Source organism: Miniopterus natalensis, chromosome 2, assembly GCF_054644295.1.
Source record: "Miniopterus natalensis isolate mMinNat1 chromosome 2, mMinNat1.hap1, whole genome shotgun sequence".
Classification (NCBI taxonomy): Eukaryota; Metazoa; Chordata; class Mammalia; order Chiroptera; family Miniopteridae; genus Miniopterus; species Miniopterus natalensis.
The window spans coordinates 92,834,766-92,846,257 of record NC_142082.1 but is presented as its reverse complement, the minus strand read 5'-3'; the positions used below and the strand labels follow the sequence as shown (position 1 = coordinate 92,846,257).

General features: G+C 43.1%; 1 protein-coding gene across 1 annotated transcript; it reads right to left on the bottom strand.

Annotated features, from left to right (window-relative positions):
- Positions 1-145: 145 nt before the first annotated feature.
- Positions 146-9,769, bottom strand: SLC25A18 (solute carrier family 25 member 18). Its single transcript, XM_016213824.2, has 7 exons — positions 9,720-9,769; positions 8,620-8,710; positions 5,028-5,146; positions 2,599-2,764; positions 1,483-1,637; positions 780-855; positions 146-339 (listed from the first exon to the last, which is right to left on the bottom strand). The coding sequence occupies exons 1-7, from the start codon at positions 9,760-9,762 to the stop codon at positions 198-200; spliced, it is 792 nt and encodes a 263-aa protein (XP_016069310.2). The 5' UTR covers positions 9,763-9,769; the 3' UTR covers positions 146-197.
- Between the last annotated feature and the right edge of the window lie 1,723 nt (positions 9,770-11,492).

Below are 11,492 nucleotides of genomic sequence, written 5' to 3'. Positions count from 1 at the left end.
AGATGATTAAGGGCTTCTGAAGGGAGGGTAGGGCTGTAGCCAGCTTGCTTATTAGAATAGGGTTGTTTCTTCTGAGACTGAGGTAGTGCTACAAGTTAGAGGACAAAATACCATGAGGGGCCAGCCTGCCTCCCCCTCTAGTCTAGATAGGGTAGGCTAGAGAGGTGGCAGCCAGCGAAGGGACCTGAGCATTGTATCTACTCAAAACACTTTACAATACGCTCTCCAATACCAATGAAGTAGACACCTTGGGCAATCCCAAAGAGAGGGGCTATGACAAGGGCCCGGCAGCCTGCTCCTTTCATGAAGGCAGATGGTCCCTCCTGAATCCAGAGTTTCCTGGGGAGAAAGAAGAGCCCTGTGAGCTGATAGGGCAGAAGCACACCAAGCAGTTCTCAGTGACATCCTCTCCTCCAATGTTTGTACATCTTTTCTTTGAGAGCATGTGTCATTTCCCACAGCAATAATGATCCCAGGAATGTGGCAGCCATGCCTCCCCCATTATGTGTATGCAGTTTGGTTACTAAGCATTGGGTCCAGACGATGGAAAATTGGGTCAGTGTGCTAGACTTAGGGAGAAAGATGCCGAAGGGATGCAAAAAAGAAAGCTCCCAGTATATCCTGCTTTTGTTGAGAGTTAAGGAAAAGGAACAGATTCAAAGAAATACAGAGCTCAGTGTAGTTCAGTGATAAAATTGTTCTCTAGATTGGGTCCAGGTGGATACCAACACAGAGGGAACTGTCCCAGCCACATCTGTAAAGGGGTACGGGGCTCTCACCTGGCACAGTCAGTGATCCCACTGTAGCTGTCCTCACCCAGGCCTTTCTTGAGGGTTTGGATTCGAGTTTTCAAAACTAAAGCAAAAGTTAAAGTGAGTAGGGAACATTTTGCTTTTGGTATGCTCTCCTTAACATTAAGTGGTCAGTGAGCTTCTTTTTATAGCCAGCATACATAAAACTGAATCCTGAGGCCACCTCTGCCATTGTGGGGTCTGTGATTGAAGAGCTTCCCCTCTTTGGGCCTCATTTATAAAACGAAGGAATTAGAAACTACACAGTCCTTTAGTTCACTCGTGCTATGGAAAGGTCCACCTGTGTTAGAGGAGCATGCTTCCCTGGCTAAAGGTATGGGAAGCACTGTCTCATACTGTGTAGCTCCTGCCATTAGCCTTCAACTTTAAAGTATCAGCAACATTTATGGCTAATGCTCACAACTCTACTGGGGGACAAAATGCTAGTGTAATCAGCACCTAGAAAGTAAGGGGATTTGTCAGTGATAAGAAATAGAGTGAAGGTCTCCTTGACCCCACTTTCTCTGGGAGGACCTGACAGTGGCCATGGGTTATGACCCGAGAGTTTTTAGGTTGGGGCTGTTTCATCTATCCTAAAAGTGCAAAATAACTATCCTGTAAGTGACTATACAGGTGACTAATTTGTAAAGCAGGTCAACACTGGGAACCCTTACATCTCCGATGCACTTACCATCCAGAGGTGTTACTATGATAGCCGCTATGGAACCTGCAACACAGCCTGACATAAAGGAGTGAGCAAAGGAAGCCTTCCCAGTAAGCTTGTTGAACCCAAGGTTGTTGAGGTTGGCAAACAGAGGGAAGTAGATGATGGAGAAGGGAATATCTCTGCAGGAGAGGAAGAAGAAACACTGAGTTTCATGCCCCTCTGGGCCTTCTACCCAAGGTCGTACAGTGAACTATGAGCTATAGGTGGGTCAGAGACAAGCCCACAATTCCATATTCCTGCCCTGGTACCCGTGATAATGTGGGGTGATAGCATAAGCGATCAGCTTGATTTGCCTTCCCCCACCATTCCAGCTCATTCCTCTGCCCTCCCAGCACCTACAGCTTCTTACTGAGCCAGGTGCAAGTTCAAAGACTGGGACATGTTATATAAAAGTGGGTAGGCAGGCTAAAGGAAGACTTAAGTTGAGCAAGTGGCTGGTGAAGAGCTATAAGCTAAGCGTTGAGGGGATGGAATGGGCAGAAAGGTGAAGTTCATTTGTTGCCCAGGGAATAGAAAATTAACCCCTGCCCTGGCTGGGTAGCTCAGTTGGTTAGAGCGTTATCCCAATACACCAAGGCTGCAGGTTCAAACCTGTCAGGGCACGTATAAGCAACCAACAAATGCATAAATAAGTGGAACCACAAATCGATGTTTCTCCCTAAAATCAGTAAATAAAAATTTTTTAAAAAATTAACTCCCTCTTTAGAAAGAAAGAAAATTAACCCCTGGCCTAGGACACTTCTAATCAACTTTAAGGATTTTGGCCAAGTAGCAAAATAAAATGAAGGGGGTATATATACTCATTTACTTATAGAAGATCCACAGTCCTTTGTATACAGTACATTCTAGGTGCCTTTGGTGCACAGAACACCCAATATTCATGTGGGTCTGGTCACTGGAAAAGGGGCCTAAAAGTAGTCTTCCAGGTAAGCCATTCTGGACAAAATATGAAGCATAGAGATAGTTTGAAAATTCTAGGAAGAACACAGGCAGGTTGGGGTAGCAATCCCTCTGGCCCTCTGTTCCCTTTCCCCATTCACTTGGGCCCTCTGTGACCAAAGTTAGGGAAGAAAGCCTTACCTGAGGAGAGTGGCACCCAGGCCCTTATAGAGACCAGCCAGGCCCTGGGTGCGAAGCAGCTCCCGGGCAATGAGGGTGGCAGATGGACGCTTGTGGGTGGAAGTCGAACCAATAGTATAGGACCTGGAGGAGCAATGTGCTGAGGCCGAACCCTGATGGTGGACTGCTGAAAGGGAAAGGAGAGACTTCCCATCACAACCCAGGTCCCAGCATGCGCTGCAAAACACTCCCAAGAGTGTGACTCCCAATTCCTATCTCTCAGACAACTCAGAAAAGGTGAACACTCCTACTAGAATTTTGAGTATTGTTCTAATTTTAGAACATCAATTTTTGGCTCCAAAGAAACTTTATATGATCTATGTTACCTAATGAGTTGTCCCTGATGCACAGGATGCTTCCCCAGAGCACAGCCATTCCCTGCCTAGCTCTATAGGAAGCCGTGGTAGTACGCCCCATCCCCCAGTTCCTCATCCTCCTGTGTTTTTAGTCTTCCATTTCTAAACCACCTCTGAACCTATTTACATAGTTTCATCCTATTGGCACTTTGGGACGGAAGAATCCCGTATCTCCTGTCTGATGTGTACAGTGGCAAATTCTTTTTGTTTGTTTAAAAAACTGTCCTTCAGCCCTGGCCGGTGTGGCTCAGTGGTTAGAGCATTGGCCTGTGCACTGGAGGGTCTCAGGTTCAATTGCCCGTCAAGGGCACCTACCTGGGTTGCAGGTTTGATCCCCACCCCAGGTCGGGGCAACCAATCAATGTGAAGTCTGTCTATCTCTCCCTCCTCCCTTCCACTCTCCAAAACTCAATGGGGGAAAATATCCTCACTCCTTGGGTGAGGATTGGAAAAAAACAATAAAAACCTATCTCCTTCAGCCCTGGCTGACAGCCCTGGCCAGTGTTAGAGCATCATCCAGTGTACCAAAAGGTTGGATCACAGGTTCGATTCCTAATAAGGGAACATACCCAGGTTGCGCATTGTAGAGGCAACTGATAGATGTTTCTCTCTCACACTGATGTTTCTCTCTCTCAAAAATCAATTAAAACATATTTAAAAAAAACACAAAACAGGAAAAAACCTGTCTCCTTCAGACTTTAGCAGAGCCTCCTCCTTCTAGTATTCTAAGATTAGGTGAGCATGCCCTTTATTCCCTTCATCATTCTATAGATTTTGATTCTTGAGATGTCAGCCCATTTTAGTTGAGTAATTCAGAACTCATAACAGAAGTTAAGCATCTAATAAATAGAATGGAATTTTTTCCTGAGCATATTAAATACAAGCATTTCAAATGTGGTTGAGTCCCATTAATGATGAAAGGATTCAATGCACTGAAATTGTGAATATTGATTTTCTTAATTCTTAGTGTTTAAGAAGCTTTGTATAGATTATAAGTTGTTGCTGAAAGGAAGCAATTTAATATCCCAGTTTTGTTTGATATCCAGCAGGGTAGCATTTCATACTAAGAAGCTAATGACCACATATTTTCTTATGCTAGTAAGCCTCAAACAGTTCTAATTGATGCACACTGTTTTCCCCAGGTCTTCTTTAGATGCACATAATTCACCCATATCCTAGCTTTCTCTTCTTTTAAAATGTTTTAGGAATACTAAAACTTCTTATCCAAGTTGAAAAACAAAATGTTAAAAAGATTTTTACTCTGCGGAGCAAAACACAGTAAGGGCTTTCCAGAGCCTGAGCTGTAGTCTTCCTGCAGTTTTATTTGCTTCAGGCTGGTCTGATCCACCTAAGCACAGCACATGTGCACAGTTGGTTTGAGAAAGGGAAGGGCACCCACATTTATTGAAGACCTTGCCAGATGCTCTGTTGGGCACATGACATGTTAGCTTACTAAATTCAGACATTGTGGTTTAGACCTGAGGAAAAGCCCTCTGTCCCACCCGACCAGGGTTAGCCTCCTTCCATTAGACAGCCAACCTTTGCTCTTAATATATGCTTTGGTACCTATTCCACTCTATACTTTTGAGAGGACCAGGATTTAGCAAAGGCCCAAACTTCTCTTCTAGAGAAAACCAAAAGGATAGAAATGGTTCCCTTCTCCCTTTTTATGCCTTCCCACTAAAGGCTAGCTTCTATATCATAATATAATATAGCATAATAAAGCTATTGACTGAAGTGTTCATGAGCAGGCCATTGACATTTAAGATCTTAAGGAAATCAAGCCTAATATCAAGGCAATATGATAGGGGTATAGGGTGAGATCTCTGTCCTTCTGAATCAAGATTCTCATTTCTGCTCTTTGTTCTAGAGCTGGAAGTGTTGAAATCTAGAATGGTAACCATAAAATAAAAACATGTACTGACCTAGAGAGCTGATTGGGTCACACAGACTAGCAAATGAATGCAGATGTGTAAAAATCTGTTCTGATCATAGCCCTTTATTGATTCCATGTGAAGTTGGGATAGGCCTCACCCAAGCGCCCAGCATCCTGCAGCTGAATCTTGAGCATTTCCATGGGACAGGTAACTACCACCTGGCACATTCCAGCTCCACATCCAGCTAACATCTCCATCTTCAGATTCCGCCGCATCCTATGGAACCAGGAGTTTGCATCCTTCAGTCACAGGCCAGCCCTCCTGCCCCACCATAGCCATCTACTCTCCCTTGGTGGTTGTGATTTTCCATGTATGGTATTTAGCCTTGTTCCCATTGACTGCCACTCCCCCAGCTGAGTAAATAATTACCTGGCCCTCAGGCTCAGCCTCCTTAAAGATATGACACTAAATTTAAAACAGGCTGCCAGGGAGGTAGCACCGGCATAGAAGTTGAAACTAATACAGTGAAAATACTCATTGCAGGAACTTGGTTGTTCCCGATCCCTTATGCAGTATTACTAAGGCGATGGGAGACACAAAGAGAACTAGAAAGTGTTTGTGGTTGACTTTAAAAATTTATCAGCATAGCTGGTTTGGCTCAGTGGTTAGAATGTCGGCCCATGGACTGAAGGGTCTTGGGTTCAGTTCCGGTCAAGGGCACATACCTCAGTTGCAGGCTTGATCCCTGGCCCCAGTCAGGGCACATGCAACAGGCAGCCAATAAATGTGTCTCTCTCACATCTATGTTTCTCCCTCTCTCTCTCCCCCCACCCACTCTCTCTAAAAGGCAATGGAAAAAATATCCTCAGGTGAGGATTAAAAATAAAAATAAAAAAACTCATCAGCATAGCCCTGGCCAGGTAGCTCAGTTGGTTAGAGTGTCTTCCCCATACACCAGGTTGTGAGTTTGAACCCTGGTCAGGGCACATACAAGAATCAACTAATGGCCCGGCTGGGCATGGCTCAGTGGTTGAGCGTCGACCTAGGATCCAGGTGATCAGGGTTCGATTCCTGGTCAGGGCATATGCCTGGGCTGCGGGATCAAGCCCCAGTCGGGGGGCGTGCAGGAGGTGGCCAATCAATGACTCATCACTGATGTTTCTATCTCTCTCCTTTCCTCTCTCTGAAATCAATAAAGATATATTTAAAATAAAATAATAAAATCAACTAATGAATGCATAAGTAAGTGGAACACCAAATCAATGTTGTTTTCTCTTTCTCCCTTCCCTCTCTCTCAAAATCAATTTTTTTAAATTCATCCACATTAAAAAAAGCTCTCATAATTAATGGAAGAGAATCGAGAGCCCAGAAATAGACCCCTGGATATACACTCAACTAATATCTGACAAGGGAGCCAAGAACACTCAATGGAGAAAAGACAGTCTCTTCAATAAATGTTGCTGAGAAAACTGGATATTCACCTGTTAAAAATGAAATGAGAACCCTATCTTACAAAACTCACAAAATTTAATTTGAAATGGATTAAAGACTTAATGTAAGACCTATAATCATAAAACTGGAAGGAAACAAGGGAAAAGCTCCTTGACCTATGTCAACCTAAAGCACAAGCAGCAAAAGCAAAAATAAATAAACGGGACTACATCAAACTAAAAAGCTGCACAACAAAGGAAACAGCAACAAAATGAAAAGTCAGCCAATGGAATTACAGAAAATATTTGCTAATCATATATCTAATAAGGGGTTAATATTCAAAATAGACGAAGAACTTATACAGCTCAATAGCAATAAAATAAATAATCCAATTTAAAAATGAGCAAAGGACCTGGCTAAACATTTTTCCAAAGAAGATATTCAAGTGGCCGGCAGGTACATGAAAAGATGCTCACTATCACTATCATCAGAGGAATGTAAATCAAAGCCATAGTATCACCTCACACCTGTTAGAATGTCATAAAAAAGACAAGAGATGATAAATGCTGGTGAGGACGTAGAGAAAGGAAACCCTTGTGCACGGTTGGTGGGATGCCTAGTGCGGCCACTATGGAGAACAGTATGGAGTTTCATAAAAAAGTTAAAAGTAGAATTACCATATGATCCAGCAATCTCACTTCTGGGTATATATCCAAAGGAAAAAAAATCACTATGTTAAAAGGACATCTGTTCCCCCATGTTCATTGCAGCATTATTTACAATAGCCAAGACTTGGAAACAAACTCATAGCAAAAGAGAACAAATTTTTGGTTACGGGGGTTGGGAGAAAGGAATTGGGTGAAGGTGGTGAAAAGGCACAAACTTCCCATTGTAATAAGTACTGGGGATGCAATGTACACCGTGATGACTACAGTTAACACTCCTGTATGGTAAATTTGAAAGTTGCTAAGAGAGTAGCTCCTAAAAGTTCTCATCACAAGGAAAAAATAATAATTTTTGTAACTCTGTGAGGAGATAGATGTTAACATTGCAGTTAATCATTTCATAATATATGTGTGTCAAGTCATTATGCTGTACACTTTAAACTTATACAGTGTTGTATGCCAATTATATCTCAAAACAAAATACTCATCAGCTAGTTGATGTATATATATATTCTCTATGGCCTCTCTGTGTCTCTTTATCTATCTATCTATCTATCTATCTATCTATCTATCTATCTATCTATCTATCTATCATCTATCTATCATCTATCTATCTATCTATCTATCATCATCTATCTATATCTATCTATCTATCTATCTATCTATCTATCTATCTATCATCTCTATCATCTATCTATCTATCATCTATCTATCTATCTATCTATCTATCTATCTATCTATCTATCTATCATCTATCATCTATCTATCTATCTCTATCTATCATCTATCTATATCTATCTATCTATCTATCATCTCTATCATCTATCTATCTATCATCTATCTATCTATCTATCTATCATCTATCTATCTATCTATCTATCTATCATCTATCATCTATCTATCTATCTCTATCTATCATCTATCTATATCTATCTATCATCTATCATCTATCTATCTATCTATCTGTCATCTATCATCTATCTCTATCTATCTATCTATCTATCTATCTATCTATCTATCTATCTATCATCTATCTATCTATCTATATCTATCATCATCTATCTATCATCTATCTATCTATCTATCTATCTATCTATCTATCATCTATCTATCTATCATCATCATCTATCATCTATCTATCTATCTATCTATCTATCTATCTATCTATCATCTATCTACCTATCATCTATCTATCATCATCATCTATCTATCATCTATCTATCTATCTATCTATCTATCTATCTATCTATCTATCTATCATCTATCTATCTATCTATCTATCTATTATCTATCTATCATCTATCATCTATCTATCTATCTATCTATCTATCTATCTATCTATCTATCTATCTATCATCTATCTATCTATCTATCTATCTATCTATCTATCTATCTATCTATCATCTATCATCTATCATCTATCATCATCATCTATCTATCATCATCTATCTACCTATCATCTATCTAGAACTTCCAAATTACACCAGCTCATTTTCTCCCTTTACTTTCCATCTGCTAAAACACACTAACCCTCAGCCATGTATGTGTACATATTTATATACATGCACACAAGTAAACCTAGGCAGAGTTGTAATCCAAAAGAAATAGACATGCTGTGAAGGATTTCCATCCCTAGCCGGCACCTGGCCATACCCATCTTCCATGAGCAACTGCCTGAAAAAGTCATTGGCTGCTAGCTTGATGGCCTTCTCTGGAGTGACCAAGGTGAGGTTCACTGCAGCTCCTGGAAGTAAACAACGAAGGCGAGGAGGTAAGGCCATCTCAGATGTTCCAATGCCCAGAACATGCCACTCACATAGATAACCTACTCTTAGAAGTTGTTTCTGGGACTAAACAGGGCCTCTGGGGTCAAAGAGGGTTCGTCTGCTTATTTTCTTGAAATAGATTTTCTTCCCTCTCCCTACTTCCATGCTCCTCCCACCACATTTTCCTTTTTCAATGAGTGTATTTCCTTTATAGATCATTGATGTGGTTATTGGGAAATCTGTCCTTGCTAATGCTGCCCATCTCTAATGATAAATGAGCAGTTCCCCAAATTAAGCCCCAATATAAAGGTCCTGGGGTACAGGGATTGGTTTCAATTTCTCTGTGCTGTGTTAGCCAGGACCACTGGCAGCTCTGTGGGTCATAGAGGCTTTTTTACTTTATTCCTAAGGGGTACTAGCATATCAGCTCCTTCTAAACCTTAGCTTTGTATCCATTTTCCAAGGCATAATCATGGTTGTGCCACCTTGGATGGAGACAGGGACAGCACCATTGTGTCAGGAAAGAGCCACCCAGTCATTCCCTTCCAGGAGCTCAAACCCCTTTCCATTACCTGTCCCTGTGAGACTCTACCTTTTCTGCTAGTGGGCGTTGGATGTCCTGACAGCCTGAGAGAGGAGGGGAGGGAGAAGGGGAGTTTGGGAGCTCACTTGCCTCTAACATCACACAGTGAGGCAGTTTTGTGCCAGGATGGAACCTAGGGCTCCTTGGCTCCTTACTGTATTCACTGGTGTCCTCCAAACCTCACCACAACTACCTCTGTGTCTACCAAGCACAAGAAGGCTTGTGAAAGTCAATGTGGACCAAAACCACCTGGTAGCCCAGGCCCATCCTAGGAGTTCCCTGGGCAGAAAAAAATGCCACTTCCCAATGTCCTATAAACCCACAAAATCTGACACCCCCATGCCACACCCTCTGTCCTCACTTGACCCAAGCCAGGCCTCCCCCAGGATGCCTAGTGAGCCCACCTCGGTACATGCCCAGAAAGCCATCCATCCTTGTCGTCTTCATCAGGCAATCTATCCTAGAAGCAGAGGCCAGAAAAGGAAATTAGTGGTGAACATGAGGCTGCTCCACAATCCCCTCCCTTCACTCAGTGCTCTAATCCTGCTGGGCTCAGCCCTGTTGACCACCTCCCCCCACCCCTCCCCCACCCCCTAAGCATACGTACTCCCTAGAGAGACTATGGAGGAGTGAGGCCCCACATCCCCCCTCTGGGAGCCCTTCTCCTTACACCACTTCCCCACCAATACCTACATTCCTTTGTAGATGTCTTTTCCATGCTGGTTCTGAAGTCTAGTCTTGGCTAAGTCGATGGGGAACACACAGGTCACCCCCACGAGCCCTGCCACGCCTCCATTGATGAGTTTTGCTGTGACACTAGGCCATGGGAAGGAGGGAGGCACAGAGTGAGGGAGGCAGGCACACACATAGGAGCAGGGAAGGAGTCTGGCTGCGGAGAGCTGCACTGAGCCAGGACTGGACGGGAAATGGAGGGAGGTGGGCAGGAGAGCAGGAACAGAGCAGAGCATGGGTAGGAATGGCAGCTCCATTGACTTCAGCCCCACAGCTATCCTATCCAGAGACCCCTCTCCTCATCCTCCTGCTCCTATCCCAACAGCCCCTCTGGCTGACCTGTTATGCCTCCCTCACCTGGTCCAGTTCTAGAGACAGGTTAGGGGCCAAGGTCAGGAGGGCTTGGCCACTTCCTTCAGGGGCACTACCCTCACCAGGGCTGAAGCATCTTGCCCTAACCCCTAGGGGGATGTTCATAAAGCTAGGACACTGCAAGGGCTTCTGGGAAGGATGTCAGAGTGCCAAATCTGCCCCCTGGGGCCCTAGTAGGGTGCAGGAGGTTCTTAGCTGGGTCTCAGAGTACCCCCCTCAGAGTTTCCACCAAAGGCCTGTTTTCTGGCTTGCCCCCATCCTTAGGGCCACGTGTGACCACATTTTCAAACACACTGAAATTTTATTTCAGACGTAAGGTCAATCAGAACTGATTTTGAATCCTGGCTATTCTAGTTAGTTAAGCAAGTTATCTCATCTCTCTAATCCGTTGTTCTCCCCTCTGTGAAACTGGTTAATGCATTTGGTAAGTGACAGCTATTACTAATAATAAGAGGATACACTTTTCTGACAGTGAGAGCTCCTGGTCAGCATAAGATAATCAGGGTTAAATTATTGAGATTATCTGATTCTAGCCAAAAGTAAAGTCTCACTTTACATAATGTGGGTCCCCCCATCCTTGAAAAAATTTTAAAGTCTGAAAATAGAAAATAAAGCTTTTTTAGACTCCTTGGAGCCTAGTAACATTTTCTTATTTTTCTGGCCAGAGGCAGATGTGAGCAAAGTATTTGGAGGTAGACTACCTGGAAGAGGTAAGAGCAGATAAATAGACTTAAATTTTGCAGTCTAAGGAGATGTAATCCAAACAATTACAAATTATATTTAAATATACATATGTATAAATAAATTATTTTTTTTTGTATGTAGGAAAATAGGGCTCTCTTGCTTATACTTCAGGAATCTGGACGAGAAGCTGAGTGATGTGCTATCACCACAGCAGCTCTCCCCCTAGCCTCGGCCCAGAGATGAGGGTTATCTCAGCCAGTTACCTCAAATCCTGCTTGGACATTCTTGAGGACTGAGGACTCCGGTGGGTCCTGGGAAACAGGCTGCTTGTTGACTCCTCAGGGCAGATGGCTGGCTGAAGAGGAAGAAGTGGTGTCTGTATCCTTGAC